This window comes from Sparus aurata, chromosome 8, assembly GCF_900880675.1.
Source record: "Sparus aurata chromosome 8, fSpaAur1.1, whole genome shotgun sequence".
In the NCBI taxonomy this organism is placed as follows: Eukaryota; Metazoa; Chordata; class Actinopteri; order Spariformes; family Sparidae; genus Sparus; species Sparus aurata.
In genome coordinates, this window is record NC_044194.1 from 12,297,745 (window position 1) to 12,319,177 (window position 21,433).

Here is a 21,433-nt window from a genome sequence, read left to right on the forward strand (position 1 = left end):
ATTAGATGATTTTTCATACCTTAAAGCTACTAAAAAAAGGAAATGAAAGGGAAAACTGGATGTCAAGGGTTTTTCTCTGGTTAGCTTATTTTATTGTAAAGCAAATGTCTGTTGAACAGGCTGCCTCCTCTTCTTCCTCCTCCTCGCCCTCCTATTCTTCCTCCTGCTTCTGCTGGTGTTTACTTTTCCATCACATCTTTCCATGATAAATTTAGATATCGCTCTGTGGAAATGTTGTTTTTTGCCGTAATTTGACCCCCAAGGTCAACTTCAAACACTCCTGTGGGTTTCCCTTGCACCCAGGATCCAGCAGAGGGAGTTGCTGCATATGTTATTTGTCCAGCTAAACTGGACCAAACCCCTTCGATCTGTTTCATTCAAAGACAGAGCCAGCATACAAACGAACACCTCGCTGCTCTCATGCATGCAGCATCCTGTCACAGACCTGCTACGAGGCGGCAGGGAGCTCAGATCCTTAGGCTGAGACGTCGAGGCCCTTTTTATAAACATCATGTTCCCTGTGCAGCCAAACATTTCAGCAGCAAATAATGAGTCATAATGGCATTGCGTAACAGGCTCCAGTTGTTTCTGGAAGTGATAAATTCAGCATTAAAGTAGCACAGTTCATTGCCGCTAATGTTTTTTTTTTTGTTATTTTTTTCTCTTCACCGCGCTCTGCTAATGAACAGCGCAAATATTTGTTCAGGGTAGACCAAGAGCAGCGTGGTATTAAGCCTTAATAGTTTAACTTCCCATCATTTTTGTTGGCGTTATATAACAGGTCAACCCCTTTAACAATACTTAACATCCAGCTGCTCTAAATCTGTGTTGCCAGACTACTCTGTGTGGAAACAAAAATACATTTAAAATGTTCCCATCAAATGGAAACAAGAGATTAAAAACCCCACCGCGCATTAAATTCTGCTTTATTCTAATGGTTAACAAAATTACAGCAACCGCAGGACAATGGGGGATTTTTTTTTTTTTTTTTTACCCTGCTAACAAAGATCAGAGTTCAATCTGCATGATGGTAGGCAGGTGTGCAGGTTCGCCTTCTGCATCACACTCTGTATGTGCGCATGCCTTTGTGTTTGCACCCTGTCTCCAGACACACTGAGCCTCATCTGGTGGGACAACCTTTGGCTTCCCGCCGGCTAACTTTAGCCTCACAGCTTGCATGGTCTCTCTAAGCCTTTTTTGGGGTTGTGGTGTGCCAAAGTAGATTTACCTTCAATAACCATTTATTAAATCTCTATCCATTAGACCCCGAGGCTTCGTAAGAGCTGGCTGCATTAAGCCTGATTATGGGATGCCCGGCAGAGGAAAAGGGTCTATGTGTCAAGTGTGTCATCGAGTGATTTATATCCCTGGCTGGGATCTCTGTCTTGTCAGTCGGGAGTAAGCCGCAGAGAGGAGAGAGACGCACTGTAACCTGCAATGATGTGAAACTTTGATCCATTTTTTTTTTTTTGTCAGTGTGAGTCAAGAGGTTGGCGTCATGCCTCTGTTCTGTAGTGGGTATCTAGGGGTTTCTGTCTGTTTCTAATGCTGACACTGCTACTGAACCCTGACCTGTCGCCCGTCGCCGAGGATCCCTTTTTAAGTCAGTTTTGACTTAAACTCTGAGTCTTCAACATGGACCCCAAGGGCCCGAGTAGCACCTTTAAACGTTCCTCCCTGAAACGCACCACATCCGGCTCGCAGAAGGTAAGATGAAGCCTGTTCGGGGCACATTCAACAGGTGACTCTGTACACTGAGACGGCTCTTACTTCTTTTCACGTCTTGTCTTGAGGGGAAAAATGTTTCACAGTGTTTTATTGTGTCTCCTTTCTCTGAAACGTAGTTGTGGCATTCATTTTAAAGGTAAATGTTTGATGTTGCTTTACAAATGACCAACAGCTGCACTTTATCTTAGCTTCTTCTTCGACATTTTTTTCACTTTTTTGCATCCCGAGACCATATGACTGCTCGATGAATACTCAGTGTCACATGGGGCCGTCGCTATGGGTATTAGTATTAGTTCCCAACCAATCGCTTCAGAGCCTCTTTGTGCCGCATAATGACACGAACCATTCAAGACTGCCGGTCATATGTTGGTGTGCACATGGTCTGCAAATTTACCACTAAGTGTTGTTTGAAGCTGAGCAGGCTCCACTCGCTCCAGTACTACGCTTTAATCCCTCATAATGGCCCAGTATGGACGACCACAGCCATGACCGATTAAGCACTTCTATGTCTTACTAAGTCTACTTTCATGTGATTAACATACTCCTGTTAACATGTCCTTGAAAGCATGATAGATGCTCTTTTTATATATATATATATATATATATATATATATATATATATATATATATATATATATATACGTGCCGGGATGCTGTGTGTTGGGATGAACTAACTCAGTTTATGTTGCTTTTGTGGACTCATGTAATCGCAGAAGAGCGGTGATGCATTTGAGGACAAAAAACAAAACCAGGTTACTTGAATTGTTTTAAAACAAAAAAGGTTAAGTAGACCTTAACAATTCAAAATTCATTTAGTTTCCAGAAAAGGATAAATATGGAAGATAAAGGGCGATGTAAAGCATTTAATAGTGAACATCATACAGCCCTTGTCTATAATCAGCATCAAAATGTTCCAGCCAACATGCATTTTCTAAAATTACCGATGTGGATAAATCTGCCAGACTCCTGCTGTACATTTCAACGGTACATCTGACACTGACTGACATCATTAAAAAGACCTGAGTGATGGGTTTCTATAAATTACACTGAGCACTATTTGGCGAGATTAATATTCTACATTTAATCAATGGTCTTTTTATGTACAAGGTTTTACTCTGTAAAGCAATCACCAGTGTCGTGGCTCTCAGCTGAACACAGCTGGACTTTTAATGAGATCGGATATGTTTCTAAATATAAACTCATTGGCTGCACTGACAAGACTGCAAAGAGATGGCATTGTCCATTTCCATCCCCCTTCTGATCATGCATTTTTGTAATAGTCCTTAATCGTGGATTTATCCACTTTTTTTCAAATGGCAGGCGCATAATCATTTACAGTGGGTCAGTATATGCAGAAGGATCTATTTTTAATCTACGGTATCGTAAATCAAAAAATGGAGCGAAGGCAGTATCTCTTTGAACACGCGCTTGGACGGATGACACTTGATTAGAAATGAGGTTAAAAGTCGTGCCACCGGGAGCCTCAAAACAGAGAGCACATTCATCTGAACGCGGTCATATGATATTACCTTGCTGCCATAAATGAACCGAGTGAAGATTTGTGCCGTTCTGTCCACAGATAGCAATGTTCGCCGGTAGATAAGATGAACTTTTAGCTCCTTTGCTTAGATTTTTAGAGGGAAAGAAACGGCCTGAAAAGCATCTGACGAGTCTGCACCCCTTTAACCATGTAAAACTAGAAAGGCGACAAAAATCAATTCAAATGTGATTAACAAGTCCAACTCTCTTCTCTCCGGGGCTTGCGAGATCATATGACCGGCGTGATGTAAGCATCAGCCTCCAGGTCAGGTGAGGGCCAAGAATCTGCAAAAAAAAAAAAAAAAAAAGCTTTAAGGCTCAGGTCAGGATTGAGCACTAATGTGTGCAGAAGGGTCACAGGCCTGGTTACAGCGCAATGTGAAAAATAAAAGTTAAGCGAGTAAAAATCTTCGAATGTGGCAGCATTCTGGAATAAAAGTTTATTAGGTTTCTCTTGACTTGTTGGGTTGTCTAGCCTTCAATCAGATGGACACTGGAGGAAAATTGGTTCGCAGATTTAATTCTGCTTTCACTCCCCATAAAGTGGCATGTCAGAACGAGGCGAAACATTTACCAGTGAGTGACTGTGACCATGAGTTGACACACTCTATGTTGCAGAATTATCAAAATGAATAAGATAATAAGTGTTACAGTCGCAGCATTAGTTGTTTTTTGTGATAACATGGCACATAATCTGTGATGTACATTCACTAAGGTACTATAGTTAAGTAGAATTTGAGTTTCTTGTACTTTACTTGAGTATTTTCTGCTTCTTTAAACCTCTACTCCACTATATTTATGCGATGACCCTAGTTACTTTGCAGATTTCACGCTGCACCAGAGCCAAAGGACCACATGTTTAATGTTGGTATTCTGATAAACCCATCAAAATCATGAATATTGGATCTGATAGTTGTCCAGGCCGATAACCGGTCCACCCATAGCACTCACGTAGTACTTTTGATACTCATTGCCAGATTCTCACTTTTGAGATGCAAGTACATTTTGATCCCAGATACTGGGATCTTTTTATTCAAGTATAACTTATAATTCCAAATAATCTTAAAATGCTGTTAAATATTCATAATTTGCTGTAAATTAACAGTTAATGTGGTTAGTTAAGCATAAAAATTGATAACTTTCATCTATCAGCATAAAGTCCAGTCACTATATCGCACTGATGAAAGTCGGCTAACGTCTCTGTTGTTATACCTTCTCATGGTTGGACAAGACTGATAGGTTGTTACCTGTTCCTATGCTTTTTAAAGGTTTTAAAGTTATTGTTAGTTTTTAATGAAGGCACGATCTTTATTCTGACGCCCTGATTTGATCTGAAATGGAAGTTTTGTCTCCCTTTTCACTCAGACTTTCCTTTAGGGTGAAGCACAGACAAACAGCAGCTTTAAAAACTTGTCTTATGACTCCCCTCCACTCTGGGGGATAATCAGTGACATGTTGGCCTCATGTGATTGCTAACTGGATTTTCAAACCCGGGCAGACAATGAGCGCATTTACAGACAGCACCGAGGGGAAAACAGTTAGCCTCACAGTCGATGCAAATTTGCCTATCCAGAGCCTATGAGCGTGTCACTTTGTCAAAATATCTTTTTACCCCTCCAGTGAAAATGTGTAAAAGGCCGCTTTTTATTCGGTCCACGTGGGATCGATCATGAGTCTGGAGGTTTTTAGACGGTAAAAAGGGGTCTACATGGGTTTCCTTCCTGTCACACTGCATCAGGCTCTGAGCGTGTCGCCATTCAATACCAAAAGCCGAGCAATTAGTTGCTTTTATCTTCAACCCTGGTGACATCACATTCCATTAGGACCCCCAAATCCTTTCTGATCCATCTCACTTGTGCTGATGAGGCTTTTGTTGTGTGAAAGCCCGTCGTTACTACAAAACGACATCAAAATTACGAATACGGTTCTTTTCCAAAGCCACCTGAGGCCGGTTGTGTTCGAGTCTGATGAAAATGCACATAAGTAACAGCCGTGGCTTCACCTTTCTCCTTGTGACTGTGGAAATGAATCCTCTGTGTAATTGTAGCAGCACTGAAGCAAATTTGCTGTGATCTGGTTGCTCGCTAAGCTGCGGGTCAGGAGACCAGGACCATGTGATGCCGGTGCAAAAAGTCACGGATGTATGGCACACCGTGTCTCGACTCACACAAAAACTTTATCGACTGCATTGTGAAAGAGGTAAAAAAAAAATGTTTTAAATCAGGATGGAAACAAGTAAAACCAGAGTACTCTACTGTGTTATAGTGTCCTCACATAGCCAGAATTTGATGCATCACTGCTTATATAAAAAAGAGGTCATAAATATATTTTCTACCTTTCTGTGTCCTCTTCGGCAATCAGGCAATTATTTCTTTCTCGCACAATTCCCTTTTGTTTCGAGTGACCTTTTTTTCTCAGAAAATTCTGCACAATGGAATGAATGTGGCTTATTGTTCCGAGGCTTGTCTTAAGTCTCGTTAATTTGCTTGGTGTGACACAATCAGATCCTGCAAATATCTAATTCCTCAAGCCCCTTTTTCTCTTCGGCTGTCAAGCGCTCAGGGGCAGCTCTCTTAACAAGGCAGCTGGTTTTTGCCAACTGGATTTGGGTTTTAATTGCTGTGGTTAATGAGTTTAAGTACGCTGAAATAACTGCGTCATACTCACCGAAACCCCTTCTGGAAATGCACTTTGTTTTCTTCGGCTATAATTAACAGCGGCCCACGTGCATTTTCTTTTCTTTTTTTTTGTTTTTGGACCAGAGCAGGACCAAACGGGGGGGGGGGGGGGATGTTAGCCTCTTCTCTCTCTCCTGTCTTTCTGAGTCATCAACCACCAACCTCTCCCCTTGTCTTTATCACTGTGAGTTACAGTCAGGCTCAAACTGCTCATTTCAACCATAAAAGGAGCGCTTATCATACCATTTCACATGAGGAAGGTTTTAAATGGATGTCTACAACTTTGTGCTTGTTAACTCCATCTCAGCTTTTTACTTCAGCTAATGCCTCCCCCCCCTAGCTATTTAAGCATGCACCTAAAAACCCCTTAATGACATTAAAGCCCAACGTGTACAATAAACAGGATTAATTTAAAACAAATCTAAATAGGTCAGATTTGAATTTTCCCAAATGAAACAGAAGCCTGGTGGATCTATTTTTAGGCTACAAGTTTACAGCCAGTAAGCTAAACGTGTAACATCCATTCTCAGCCTGCTGGGAGGCTGTTTGTTGCACTAAATGGCTGAGGTTTTTTTTTAATAAATGCAAATCCACTAAAACATGACCAAAATGGATAAAGCAAAGACTAGAGAATATTGAATAGCCGGTGTGCTGGGGTTTTTTTTTTCTCTCCCTCCACAAAAACATGGTGGGTGGAAATAGAGATTAACTGCAATTAGCATTGACTGACCTTGCCCCCAACTGGAGACCAGTCATGTCTTAACAAGGCGCCTTCCAAAAGAATGCCTGCATCCAATTCTCTCAATTATGCAAATTGGGTTGAAATCAAAGTAGTTGGAGGGGGTGAAAATTTGTTCTAATGAAAAGTCGGGGAGCCTCTGAAACGAGACCGCAGTGCTTTTAGGTTAGCCAGCGTGCTCCTCCACGCAGGCTAAGATCTTCCACACTGTGAAGTGAACACAAAGAAAGGAGTTTTCAACAAATTGGGGAGATTAGGGGCCGGTTATCAAAGTAGATTTATTGTGCCTTGTTCAAGCGAAGGATGAAAATACCCTGTGGGCATGGAGAAGGGGTCATGGGACTCCCAAAAGGATTACCTTGAACTGGAGTCATGAGACTTGGGCGAACAAAGACCCTGCTCACATGCTCATCATATTAACTGGCCCTCATAAAGTGAAGAAGTTTCATGTCCTGTGGGATTCAATGAGAGCACTCGACTGGGAGTGCAGCAGCAGCAGGAGCAGGGCTCTGCTGAAGGAGCAGCAGACTGTAGGCTTTCCTACACTCCACTCTTAATCTCCAGCAGCATTGGAGGTAGAAGGAGCCTGCAGCTCGGACAGAAGACCGTGAGTAAGTGTACCTACGAACTGCAAACTCTTTTTCAAACTTAATTTCATCTTTTTGTGACAGTATTTGTGCGACACTGCAGAGCGGCGAGAGATAGAAAAGCGGATTCATGAAGCGGGGAAATGTGAACGGGCAGCGCTGTACGAGCTCTGCGGCGCTTAATGATGCGTGATAACACTGAGATGGAAAACTGCTGAGACAAGACAGGCAGCAACAACCATGCGGCGCCTGGGACATTTTTTGAAGATACAACAGGGCGATTGCATTTGAGCAAAAACCTACCTAAAGTAAAAAAGTATTTGTCGATTACATTAGCGTTTACTAGTTGCACTGCTTCCACCCAAACAATCAGGTATACATTTTAGTGGGAAAATACAAAAGATGCAAATGCAACAAATCTGCTGTATTTAATGACTTCAGCATTACTTTGTGATTTTATCTGCTTAAGCGAGTCATCATCAGATAACTGCTTTGGAGACAAAATGAGATGACTCTTAATGAGTCTGATGGAGGGGGAGAAAGCAGGATGGCCGGAGGTTTAATTTTCATTTACGGGAAGGAAGAGGATCGTGGATTCGAAAGAGAATAATTCATTTATCACAAAGTAGAATGTATAACTTGAAAAATAGACAATATGCATGTGTGTTAGACTTTATGCAAAGAACACAGCATCTACAAAGTTAATCTTTGCATCTACAATACTAATATAATAACAATATCATAAGTATGTGGTTTTCCCAGCTGCCTGAGGCCATTTGTGTCAATAATGAGGGAGAACAGTCAGAGCACTGTGTTAAAGGAACTTGTGATCACTGCTCACAAGACCAGGATTTATCTACGGTCGTTCATTTATAATCATGTGACTTAAGCCTCATAGGTGAAGTAAAAGAAAAAGAGAGAGATTACAGCACGTTTAAATCCATCAATACTGCTTGAATATCACAAAGATTTCTTTTCAGTAAACGTCCGAGTGTTTTTTCTTGGAAAGATTTGCTTCCAATGCTTCAGTTTTAATTGGGCCTCCGTCGTCAACAATGGCCCTCAGAGAAAAACTTTCCTTTGTACTTGAAGGTCATCTTTTGCTCAGCACTGGAAAAACATCAGACAGCAATCAGGGCTGGATCTGACAGAGTGCGTGGGCATCGTGCTTTTTTTTGTTTTTCACTGGCTACTTATCAAGAGCATAACAGGGAAAGGTGTCTTACTCCAGGACAACAACTGTGTCTCTAATAACCTCAGGAGTTACAGAACAAGCTCGGCCTCACTGTATGAGCTGCTTTTGCCTGTCGACACTCGATATAAACTGTATTTGGACTTTTATTTATAGGATGCATACGGTCTTCATCTTTTAGCCAGGATTACCACTAAGAGGATTTTGATAGTGAAACTTACATTTAGATATCAGCAAAGATGATCCCCCTGTGACTGGCGTATGACACCGTGTCTGCTAACCCTTCTTTTTCCATCTCTCTCTTTATTTTTGTCTTTACAGGCGCAAAAAGCTTGGATTGAGAGGAACTTTGTAAAAAGAGAATGTATTCACATATTTCCCACCAAGGACCCAACCAGGTAATTGCTTCAAATGACCTTTTAAAATGTGTTGTTTTTTTTAGCAGCAGCTCTAACCTAATTGTTTATTATGACAGTCCAAAACTTACATTTCTGCCAAATTTATCCAGTTTAGTTTCATTGTGGTACTCAAAAAAACGATTTGTTGATGATGATGAATGCTTTCCAAGTCTCGAAACTCGTGACAGTGTTCATAACCAAATTAAAGTATGAACAAGGCTGCCATTCATCTCCATATTCACTGTGAGCAGTGTTTTAAATAGATGAGAAATATTCTCTCGACTTGCTCATTAATTTACTAAATAATGACACCTACGACTACAGATTATCAGACATTTATCAGGATGAAAGCAGATTTTTTTTCGGGAGTGTACTGAAGGACAGGGTTACTATCCTGGGCGGCGAGTACAGGCTGAGAGCAGCCAGGCAGCGCGGGCCTTTGTTCATCGAGGCACCCGTTTCCCAGAAATGGGCACAGTCATGGAAGAGTGTGCGCCATTTGTGTTTCGAGGAAAAAAGAAAAAACACAAGCTTCATGAGCAGACTAAACAACAACCCCCCTGAATTGGCTCACTCGCTGCTATTCATGGTTCATACGCTGGATAGTATAGCTCAGGGATTCCCGTGAATGATCAACACCGACCGGGTCTGACGTGTTAACTCGTGTGGTGCTTCTCCTGTGCTCCATCTAGATGTGCCTGTGGTCAGCTGACAACGCAGCACGTGGCCATCCCTCCTGGTGCCAACTCGCTAGAGGAGGCACACCAGTTGGTGCAGATCGACACCCCAAAGGATAAATGGAGCGTGATCAAGCACACCAGGACCTACCCAACCGACTCCTTTGGCCTGATTGAATTCCAGGGTGGAGGGTTCATCAACAAGGCCATGGTGAGTCCCAATTACGTGGCTGGTCAGCGATTGCAACAGCATTAGAGAAGAGGGTTGATGCTTTTGGTCAAACATTGTAATACTGTTCTTTTCTCTGCTAGTATATCCGAGTCTCGTACGACACCAAGCCGGACAACCTCCTGCATTTAATGGTGAAGGACTGGCAGTTGGAGCTGCCCACTTTGCTCATCTCCGTACACGGAGGCCTCCAGAACTTCGACCTGCAGCCAAAACTCAAGCAAGTGTTCGGCAAAGGCCTGATCAAAGCCGCCGTCACCACCGGAGCTTGGATCTTCACAGGCGGAGTCAACACCGGTAAGGACGCTGCCAGTTCAGGATTGTTAATGCTCACTTAACAAATAACAGTTTGTGACATTAGAGGATTACCTTTGTTCTAAATTGTCATTACATTACACCTATTCTGCAATTTCCTGGGGGAGATTTGACCGAACCCATTGTCACAGGTTTAAGCACTGTAATTAAAGCTTTTGCGGGGTAAATTCATCAGAAATGACAATCTGTGTGGATTTTGCGTGCAGTTACCACACTGTGTCCCATGATGCGCCCCCATTAGGCAGCTGAAAGACTCATTACTCATGCTCTTTACACTTTAGGGGTGATCCGTCATGTCGGGGATGCCTTAAAGGAACATTCCTCCAAGTCACGAGGGAAGGTGTGCGCAATAGGAATCGCTCCCTGGGGGATCCTGGAAAACAAAGAGGACCTCATCGGAAAAGATGTGAGAAACATTTGCGGCTGCAGCTTGCTGACATTTCCTCTTGAACATATTCAACTCATTACTTCTTCTTTCCCCAGGTAAACAGACCCTATCAGACGATGGCGAACCCGCTGAGCAAGCTGGCTGTGCTCAACAACAGCCACTCGCACTTCATCCTGACCGACAACGGCACCTGCGGCAAGTACGGCTCCGAGGTCAAACTCCGTCGGCTGCTGGAGAAGCACATCTCCCTGCAGAAGATCAACACGCGTAAGTGACACAGTGCGCCACGCACACTCCAGAACACATTTCATCATGGTGTGTATGTGAATGAGCCAGAGTCTTGCTGGACATGTGGATGGAGAGCTCCTCTGTGACCTGTGGGCTTCCCTTTGTCATCCTATGCCTGGAGCTCGGATAAGGCAGGGACAGCAAAGGGATGCTCAGCTGTCACCACTGACGTCACCTCCTTCCCTCCTCTGGTTTGTCTGTTCATGCATCACCTCGACGTGTTCCGCTTAACATCTAAATCCTAAAGTTTGGCTACTGTGAGGTGAGACTGACTATTTTTTCGCTGGTGTGTTCCAGGTTTGGGTCAGGGGGTCCCTCTAGTGTGTCTCATAGTGGAGGGAGGTCCTAACGTGATCTCCATCGCACTGGAGAGTCTGAGGGACGAGCCTCCGATCCCCGTGGTGGTGTGCGACGGCAGTGGCCGAGCTTCTGACATCATTTCCTTTGCGCACAAGTTCTCAGAGGATGGAGGGTGAGATTTTAGATGATGTCTGGACCCAAATGCGGCCACAAAAAAGACAGGAAAGGAAATAGGAGGGAAAACAAAACAGGAACACACAAGGAGCAGGGAACAGATACTGGAGACACAGGATGACAACAGACGAAACCAACAAAAAGTGAGGGGACAACACGGGCTTAAATGCAAACCAAACTAACAAGGCTGAAGGGAGACAGGTATGGGGAGGAGCACAGGAGCACAGAGCACTAGGAGCACAGGTGAGCGGGAAATAGGAAGTGACAAGAAGACACAGGAGGAAATATTTACTAAATAAAACAGGAAATCAACAAACCAAAAACCCAAAGCACAACTGTTTCTCCTCTGCTGTGTTTGGCTATTATTCCTCGGGCAAAATTAGCTGAAACGTTCTCCTCTCCCTCCTCCTCCAGCCTGGTCAACGATGACGTCAGAGAGCAGCTTCTGGTGACCATTCAGAAGACTTTCAACTATAGCAAAAGCCAATCGCAGCAGATCCTGCTCATGGTCATGGAGTGCATGAAGAAGAGGGAGCTGGTGAGTAGAAGAATAAAGGTCGAGCTCCACGTCGCTTATCCTGTACTTGTCTGTGTCGATCAATAAACATTTTCTGACTTGTGAAACATCTGGTCTCCATCGTCATTCATCCATTCCACTCATCTATGTGTTTTTCCATTAACATATTGAATAAACATAATCCCACGACGTGCTTGTCTCATTTTCTCCTCCTTGTTGTGGTCATGTCATGTAATCTGGGGCATTTGCAGCTTCAACGTGGCTCAACGCTAACCCTCAAGTATAAGCACACAGGCGTAAAGTGGTGTCGGGAGTGTAGAACTGTTAACTTTAATGTAAACAATGCAGCTCGCCGCTCTATAAGGAAGCGTCTTCACAGATAGCAGATTAATCCCCAAGCTGAGAGTGTTTCTCCCGAAAGTGTTTGCCCGGAGACCTTGGGTGCATAAAGAGCGGCAGCATTTGAGCATCCTCTGGACAGCTTTCCATAAGTGATGTGATTAGTAGTTTGTAATACCCAACGTACGTAATCTACAGACTCCATACATTTGGGTGGGAAAGATCAGCGACCACTACCACCTGCTTAGCAGAGCCTCTCACTTCATCCATTCGCAGTAAGCATGTAGCACACAGATGGAGGAGAGCATCCATCTCCCTAATCCCCAGGCTAGGTCCCTCTTACTCTCTCTGTCGGCCTGTAGTAGAGTGCCATCACTCCACCAGCGACTTTGCATCCTCTATCCCCCGGCTGTATTAGACCGCCTAATGCTCCAGCACACTCAGATAAGCAACTTAAACTGCTTTTTTAAAGATCATATCGCCGCAGGCTTTTTTTTTTTTTTTTTTTACGCACCATTTACTTTTCACTGATACCCGACCCAGACATTGTGGCAGAACCACAAGTTGTTTGAGCACTTTATACGCGACTAAGAGGGAACAAATTCGCCCGCTCTTAATCCAAAGTGCCATGACTAACCTACAGGTGAATGAGAGTCACCGTCTAGTCCCCACATAATCCTCTCATCCTAAGTGCATCCCATATGAACAGCTGGGTTAGACACATAAAAACACTCATTTGGAGACAGAAATTTGCTGTAATGTAACACCAGGAAGCAACGTTTAACCGAATTAGGAGTTCAACAATTCTGAAAAAACTCAATTTTCTTGAAAAATAAAAAAGCACACAACACACCCTACAACTATCTGAAAGAGTGATACAAAGTCTTTCCGGGGCTGCTCATTATCAATGCATCAGGAGACCAGCTCTGGCGTCGCGCCATTCAATCATGCCAACCTAATCCCATTTATCATGGCTGCACATGTGACGGTCCGGTCAGCGTAATTCCATTGGACATAGTTCGAGTTTGAAACAAGGAGAGCTCTATCAAGCTGTCTGACGAGTAAATTAGCTGTTTGTGCTGGATGGGTCCGGCCGGAGAGAGACAACACTGCGTGTTTACAGCCGCTGTGAGTAGTGGGAACACTTTCCTGACACCAGTTCACTCCCTCATTCAATCACGCATCATTGTGTGCTTTGTTTTTAACCGATTTAACCATCGAAGTATGACGCCTGCAATTGCCTCTTCTCTTTCCGTTTCTTTTGCCCACATGTAGATCACGGTTTTTCGAATGGGCTCAGAGGGACAACAAGATATCGAAATGGCCATTCTCACTGCCTTGTTAAAAGGTATTATCTCAGTCAGTGTGTGTGCTATTTCTTCAGAGCAATAGTTTTCACCTCATGTTCTTCATGCCACCTACTCTCTTTCTCTCTTTCTCTCTTTCTCTCTGTGCACTTCTGTTTCTTTTGCATCAGGAACAAATGCTGCAGCAGCCGACCAGCTCAGTTTGGCTCTGGCCTGGAACAGAGTGGATATTGCTCGCAATCACATATTTGTGTACGGACACAATTTACCAGTGAGTGGTGATCCCGTCTTAATAGTGTAAACTGATCGTTCCACAGGAGTGCACTAAGTTGACGAGGATGCACAATGAAGGAAATTTGGTCAGGAGAAATAGGGTTGCCTAAAATCTCCCTCCACTTATTTCACTTGGATGTTCTTCATGTTTAGACTTTGACACTTCGGCTGTTGAAGGGGAGAAAGTTTTTCTGGTGCTCACTTTTAATTAGAGTTGACGACGTAATCTGGCAACCAACTGGCCCACGGCGGTCATTTTCCTCTGATATCGGGAAGCTCAAATCAGGCACTGCTGTTTTTCAGGTTGCAAGTCCTATAAACACGGGAAATCTGACAAACTGTTATCATCTCCTAGCTTCCTGATTGATAAGCAACTGAAAGACAACGGAGAGTGATAATCATAAATTTTTGAAACATTATGTTTGACAATCCGTAACGTTGGCATTCATCCACATCTGTTGCGCTTAAGACCGTTACGTGATAGGATAGGAAAGGCACAACATTTATTCTAAAATGTCAGCACGCATCTTGGACACAGTCATTTAAACCTGGAAGTGAAACACACTGGGATACACTAGCGAGAAAATGGTTCAACGCTAACCTTAGCTAAAGGGCGTCAAATATGTTGCTTGCAGATTTTCGGGAAGCAGTACCTGAAACACAGCAGCACAACTTCATCCCAGCCTGCGAGCTTTGTGACGTCAGAGGAAAAGGGCCACTGTGTGAATGTGGTCTATTGAGATTCAATATGCGACTTACACGTGGAAACATAGCTCCAGCTCACATACTGCGAGAAACGCCCTTTCAGTGAAGAGTGGGGCATCGACTTTTCAAAACTTTTCAAAACAAAAGATTTTGGAATGATTCTTGATAAGAGGGGGACGGAGCTGTACAATGTCCTAAAAATCATAATGCAAAGTAACGGCTGGGCTCCAATTAAATGTGCAGCTCTTTCAGCCACTATATTACTCTGAATATCAGGGGCGGTTCTAAGGGGGGGTCTACAGGGGCCAATGCCCCCGTAACTCTGAGTCTGGACCCCCCTGTGGCCCCCCCGACAGGGAGTCTGCATCAATAATACAACGACAGATTTCTTGCACTGATTTTGTTTTGAAGGGAAAGGTGGAAATATAGTGCGTCAGCAGTTTACTACCCAATCAAAATTGATGAAAATGTAAACATTGTTTGAAGTCCCATTTATCCCTTGTCTGAATGAGGGCTTTATCTTTTTTTCCGGGTTGTGTGTGCCCCCTAACAAAAAAGCCAGCCCCAACCTGGCCCCCCTATTAAAACTGGTCTAGAACCGCCACTGCTGAATATTCTGAAGGGAGGACAGAAATATTGTGTTTGAACTATATATAAATATTCAAAGTGATCAAGTACTGTCGATAGCAGAGAAGAGACTGATACGTCGATGCCTAAGCAAAGAGGAGCTACAGCTACGTCTATTTTCCTCATTAGCCTGCCGGCGCCATCGCCAACACTGCAGCCTCTGGAGCCCCGGCCCAGGAGAAGCAAAAGAGTCCTGCCAGCGCTCCTCGCAGCAAAACCCGGGGGAAGAAGGGGAAGGGGAAGGGAAAGGCAAAGCCTGAACCTCCAGAGGAAACAGACCCACGGAAGCTGGAGATGATTCGTTGGGTAAGAGCAGGGTTTCAGACAAAGAAACTCTCCCTTTATTTCAAAAGACGAGACTATAATAAAGGCTGTGATGTGTAAATAATAATTCATCGTCTCTCAGGTGAACTCTCTGGAGCAGGCCATGATGGATGCTCTGGTGCTGGACAGAGTGGACTTTGTTAAGCTGCTCCTTGAGAATGGGGTCAATATTCACCACTTCCTCACCATTCCCAGACTGGAGGAGTTATACAACACGGTGGGCCTGACACACATTCTGAATTTCTCAAAATACAGATCTGACAAATATTAAGAAAGGGTTAACACTTATTTCTAATCCTCCCTCGTTTTCTTCTCTTCGCTCAGAAACTTGGCCCTGCTAACTCACTGAATGCTGTGGTTAGGGACGTCAAAAAGGTAAAAAATCTCCCAAATCAAAAAAGCTTTAGCTGCATAATATCTAATCTTTCAGACCGTTTCAGGTTATATACTTGCTATATCATATTTCTCTGGTGATTCTGCAGGGAAACCTTCCTCCAGATTATCAGATCACCTTGATTGATATTGGTCTGGTGCTGGAGTGCTTCATGGGTGGAGCTTACAGGAGCAATTACACCAGGAAGGCTTTCCGCAACCTCTACAATAATTTGTACGGACTAAAAAGGGTACGCATGGGTGGAAGAAAATAATTTATGATGGCCTGTTCATCATATTAAGTAACATTCAATATTAATAAATGATCATGTTTTGTTCTGTTCTTGCAGCCAAAGGCTCTAAAGCTCCTAGGAATGGAGGTGTGGTATCCTTTCCATAACAGAATGCCATCAAGTTACAATACAACGCACATGCAACAGAATATTCAATCTTTTTTTTTTTTTTTCATTTAGGATGATGAACCCAGGCAAAAAGGCAAGAAAAAGGCAAAAAAGAAGAAAGAGGAAGAGGTGGAGATTGACGTGGATGACCCCGAGGTCTGTCGATTCAAGTTCCCCTTCCACGAGCTGATGCTGTGGGCGGTGCTGATGAAGCGCCAGAAGATGGCACTGTTCCTCTGGCAGCGTGGAGAGGAGGCCATGGCGAAGGCCCTGGTGGCCTGCAAGCTGTATAAAGCCATGGCCCATGAGTGCTCAGAGAGTGAACTGGTGGATGACATCTCCCAAGACCTGGAGAACAACTCCAAGTCAGTACCTGTAACATGTGTCCTCGCTTCTCTTGCTTCTGTTTTCAGTTTTTTTTTTTTAATTGATGTATAACTCACTTGACAAGTGCTGTATAAAATATATCGTCATTGTTGCCTCTCTTTCACAGAGAATTTGGCCAGCTGGCCTACGAGCTGTTGGACCAGTCCTACAAGCATGATGAACAGGTGGCCATGAAACTCTTAACATACGAGCTGGTTAACTGGAGTAACTCCACCTGCCTGAAGCTGGCTGTTGCTGCTAAGCAACGTGACTTCATCGCCCACACCTGCAGCCAGATGTTGCTCACCGACATGTGGATGGGCAGCTTGAGGATTGGCAAAAATCCTGGCCTCAAGGTTGACACTACAAAATGTTTTTCATTCAGGCATTCATAAAGAATATTTAGCAATAATAATGAGAGACATCGCTGGTTTTAATTCTTGAAGTGTTGCCTTTATAGTATAAAGACAAATTGACTATAGGTACTAACTCATCCTTTTCTCACCTAGGTTATTCTTGGAATCATCTTCCCTCCCCTGATCCTACTGCTTGATTTCCGTCTTGGAGATGATGCATCCTATCACACAACTGGAGATAAAGAAGATGGAAAGGACAAGGACGACGATGCAAAGTCCAGCAAGGTTGACACTGAATTTGTCTGATTCATTAATTTTACGAATGCCGTTTATATGCTTTGTCAAGAATGAGCAACAATTTGCTGAAACAGAGCGTGTAATGTTATGTTGCAGGACCCAAACGCAGATACAACTTCCCGTAAAGGGGATGAAGAGGAGGGCAGCCATAATGTCCGAAAAATCCCCATTGGCAAAAGGTTCTTTGAGTTTTACGATGCGCCATTCACCAAATTCTGGTTCAACACTGTAAGTTTCCTTCACGTAAACAAGAGGAATGTCTTACAGACTTTTACTTCAGAGTGAAGAGGCGTAGGTGTTCTGACATTTTGGTGTTTTCCTCTTTCAACAGATTTGCTATCTGGGCTACTTGATGTTGTACAACTACATAATCCTGGTGAAGATGGAGCGATGGCCGTCTTTACAAGAGTGGACTGTCATTGCATACATCCTCACACTTGGCGCTGAAAAAGTCAGACAGGTACAAGCCTAATAAAGCAATCAGAATCAGGTCATTGTATGTGTGGAAAATATTTCGAGGGACTCTGCGTGACCCTTAAACTCATGTGTCTAGATTCTGATGTCAGAGCCGGGGAAGCTGAAACAGAAGATAAGTGTGTGGCTGGAGGAGTACTGGAACATCACAGACCTGGCCGCCATTTGCACCTTCCTTCTTGGGCTAATGCTGCGGCTGCAGCACGAACCTTATATGGGCTACGGCAGAGTCATCTACTGTATCGATATCATCTTCTGGTACATCCGCGTATTGGACATCTTTGGCGTGAACAAATACCTGGGGCCCTATGTGATGATGATAGGGAAAATGGTAATTGAGTGTTCCACTCTGAGCTGAACAAAAACCGTGTGAAACTCACGTGACAGACATGAGACACATACAAATGAACAGGAAGTGACATCGAGTCAAAATTTATATCTGTTTCTTCTCTTTTAGATGATAGATATGATGTACTTTGTGGTCATCATGCTGGTGGTGCTGATGAGCTTCGGGGTGGCTCGGCAAGCCATCCTCCACCCTGATGAGGAGCCGACATGGCGCCTGGCCAGAAACATTTTCTACATGCCCTACTGGATGATCTATGGAGAGGTTTTTGCGGACTCGATAGACCGTAAGACTAGAATTCATAGTAAGATTCTGTTTCCTGATCCTGGGCAGATGATCAGTGTTACATTAACTTCTGTCTGAAATTTTGTGATGTTTAGTAATAATACATAACACTGTGACCCCCTTCAATACTTTGTCTCCCTCTGCTGGCACATTTACAATAGATGTTTTTTTTTTTTTAAGAGCAGGATCAGTACTATTATCTCATCTCCTCAAACTTGATCATCTGCCTTCCAGTTCTTTTCTCTGTCTCAGTTTCTTCTGTCAGGGTGAAGGCAACAAGGCAGGGTTAACAGTTATTTTCTGAGGACGTTAATATTCTGTATATTGGCACTGAAAGCTGCATATTGGCTTGCCGCAGTCTTTGAATGCTCCACATTCTTGATTTAGCTGAACTAAGTTCCAACTAATTTGAAAATCGGATTCACCAGCAAAATTTAAGTTAAATAATGAGGCCACAGATAGTTACTGTTTGAATACTGGCAAATAAGAGGAAGATTTTGTCGAAACAAGTCCACGGTTTAACGGACATCAGCTTGACCTTGACAGAAGCATTATATAAAAGTCCTATTTTTGATTGATTTTAACGCTCTCTCCGTGTTTCTGCATGACCGCGCTTCTCTGGAATTTCTCCAAGTCTATGCGATGGAAATCAACCGTGAGTAGTCTTCAAGTCAAGAATGTAAATCAAATCAGTTAGCTAAAGATCTCAGAATAAATGTTACATCTATAACTTCCTCCCACAGCTCCATGTGGTGAACATTTATATGACGAGGACGGGAAGAAACTGCCTCCATGTATCCCTGGCGCCTGGCTCACACCTGCTATAATGGCCTGTTACCTTCTCGTGGCAAACATTCTTCTGGTCAACTTGCTCATTGCAGTGTTCAAGTAAGAATATGCTCCAGTGTATAACCGCTCTATCATTTCACAGGAAACATCTACTATTACAGTGTGTATTGACTGCTCTTGGTCTTGGTTTCCCGTCCCAAAGCAACACTTTCTTTGAGGTCAAGTCCATTTCCAACCAGGTCTGGAAGTTCCAGAGATATCAGCTGATCATGACGTTCCACGACCGTCCCATCCTGCCACCGCCGCTCATCATCTTCAGCCACCTCTACATCGTCTTGAACAGGCTGTTTCGGCGTTGTGCCAGGAAGAGACAAGAGGGGGAGCTGGATGAGAAGGACCGCGGACTCAGTACGTCACCTCGAATGATTCGAACAAATATATTTCACATTAAATAGGAACAGAAAGTGATTAAATTTAGTCGAATCCCCGATCAGGCAGCATACAAATTTTACCCCACTTTAGTCCATAGATATACACTTACAGAACACTATTGGTCCTGGCAGAAAGACACTGACCGAAATCATGTCATTTTTTGTTTCTCCCAGAGCTTAGGCTGAATCCAGAAGAGCTGAAAAGCCTGTATGAGTTTGAAGAACAATGTGTGGAGGAATACTTCCGTGAGAAAGAGGACGAGCAGCAGTCCTCCAGCGATGAACGCATCAAGGTCACATCAGAAAGGTGCACCCCGTTTTCTGAGAATAACTTCAGCATTTCCAAGAATGCTAAGGACAGTTCATACTGACATAAACTTTTTATTTCTCTTGGCAGAGTTGAGAATATGTCCATGCGTCTGGAGGAGGTAAACGAGAGGGAGAACACTATGAAGGCCTCCCTGCAGACCGTGGATCTGCGCCTGGCCCAACTGGAGGAGATCCACGGACGAATGGCAGTCGCCCTGGAAAAACTTGCAGGGGTAGACAGATTGGAGCTGACCAGAACCTATTCGCGAAACTCCTCTGTGTGTGACCCCTCTTCCCTACTTCGCCAGGGTAGTATCAACAGCGCTGATGGTTACAGTCTTTACCGCTTCCACATGGACATGGAGGAGTTTGCATCGAAGCAGAAAGACACAGACGAGGCAACTAAAACTAGTGTTGAAAGACAGAGGAGTCTGCGGCAAGCCTCTAGTATATGTAATCTCAACGCAAAAGAAGGTGGGCAGACCCTAGAGGTTGGTGGTTTGGATAGATCACGGCCAAGTTCATGCGTTGACATTCTCATATCTCCCTGTGAACCAAAGCCTGTTTCTGCAGCATCAAGTCAAGATCCCCTCAGACAAGGCAGCACAATGCTGCTAAATAGACTACCAGATACAAATAGGCTGAGGCCTTCTTCCCCTCCAAAAAGGACTAAATCCTTGAAACACTATCCAGTTGAAGACCAAGCCCCCTGTCCTTTGACAAAGAGGAGGTCGATGAGCACCATCATCGTCAGCCCACCTGATGAACCAGAGGAAGCAGCCGAGCCCATACAGAAGGCAGAGCTACCGCAGCAAACCTCCTCTTCCCCAAAGAGGACTAAATCATTAAGATATATCCCACCTGAAAGCCAAAGCCAGACATCTCCCATCACTAAGAAGAGAGCTATGAGCAGCATCCTCTACAACCCAGACGAGGCAGGTGATGATGCGCTACACCCTCCAGACTACAAGTCAGTAATGGAGCAGGTCAGTAAATCACCAAATCAGTGGCCAGTGAACTTGGAGTACCAGGTGCATTCTAGCACTTATGGTCAAATGCCGAAAGTTTCTACAGTCAGAGCTCTTGCCCAGCAGTTTCAAACTGGCGCTGAAACAATGAAAAAAGAGGAGACTCCGACTGATCATGTTTCTCTAGAAAGTGAAGGAGCCGTTCCGGCAGAAGAACCTGTGGTAGACCAAACAAAGATGAAGGCCAAGAGAAACCTCTCAGACGCTACTGACTATCTGACTGTAGCTGATGCAAGGTGCATGCCGTCTCACCGTTCACAGAGCTGGAATGAAACGGAGAGGAAAGCAATGTACTCCATGGGCAGCAGGGATCGGAGAACCTCCAGCAGCGAGAAAGACCTTGTCGACGCCTGCAAGGTGGCAGGAGAGGAAAACAAGATGGATGCGGGGAAGAGAGAGGATGGTGCACAAGAAAAATAAATGACAGCCACAACGAGAGGGGATCAATGAAGGCAGCAACAGAGGACAGTAATGCAGACAAAGAAGAAGAGGAAGTGAATGCTACCAGTGAGGAGGAGAACTGTGAAACTGTCAATGTCGTTGACTGGAGATCATTACTGACTGGCTTTATCAATCTTTTCACAATAATGAGAAAAATACAAAGAGAGCAGTGAAAAAAATCACAACAAAACGCTTCAATATTTTAAGTCACAGT

At 43.9% G+C, this 21,433-nt stretch overlaps 1 protein-coding gene across 3 annotated transcripts; it reads left to right on the forward strand.

Annotated features, from left to right (window-relative positions):
- Positions 1–1,406: 1,406 nt before the first annotated feature.
- trpm1b (transient receptor potential cation channel, subfamily M, member 1b) lies at positions 1,407–21,390 on the forward strand. 3 transcript variants are annotated; one of them, XM_030424621.1, is made up of 27 exons: positions 1,407–1,707; positions 8,785–8,861; positions 9,554–9,749; positions 9,851–10,064; positions 10,364–10,488; positions 10,566–10,737; positions 11,056–11,230; positions 11,647–11,770; positions 13,364–13,436; positions 13,566–13,666; positions 15,130–15,306; positions 15,407–15,541; positions 15,649–15,699; positions 15,807–15,947; positions 16,047–16,076; positions 16,170–16,462; positions 16,591–16,819; positions 16,973–17,104; positions 17,213–17,344; positions 17,448–17,576; positions 17,670–17,921; positions 18,048–18,240; positions 18,856–18,876; positions 18,965–19,109; positions 19,213–19,418; positions 19,616–19,748; positions 19,839–21,390. In XM_030424621.1, exons 1-27 carry the CDS (start codon positions 1,636–1,638, stop codon positions 21,196–21,198), a joined length of 5,088 nt encoding a protein of 1,695 aa, XP_030280481.1. In that variant the 5' UTR covers positions 1,407–1,635; the 3' UTR covers positions 21,199–21,390. The 3 variants fall into 3 exon arrangements, with proteins under 3 accessions (XP_030280481.1, XP_030280482.1, XP_030280483.1); XM_030424622.1 differs by having other exon boundaries at positions 18,048–18,222; XM_030424623.1 differs by lacking the exon at positions 1,407–1,707 and adding an exon at positions 6,836–7,295.
- The last annotated feature ends 43 nt before the right edge of the window (positions 21,391–21,433 follow it).

Coding starts and splice junctions, on each gene's coding strand:
- trpm1b (XM_030424621.1), top strand. CDS start 1,636: ATGGACCCCAAGGGCCCGAGTAGCACCTTTAAACGTTCCTCCCTGAAA. Junction 17,345..17,447: donor CCAAATTCTGGTTCAACACT/GTAAGTTTCCTT, acceptor CTCTTTCAACAG/ATTTGCTATCTGGGCTACTT. Junction 19,749..19,838: donor ATCAAGGTCACATCAGAAAG/GTGCACCCCGTT, acceptor TTCTCTTGGCAG/AGTTGAGAATATGTCCATGC.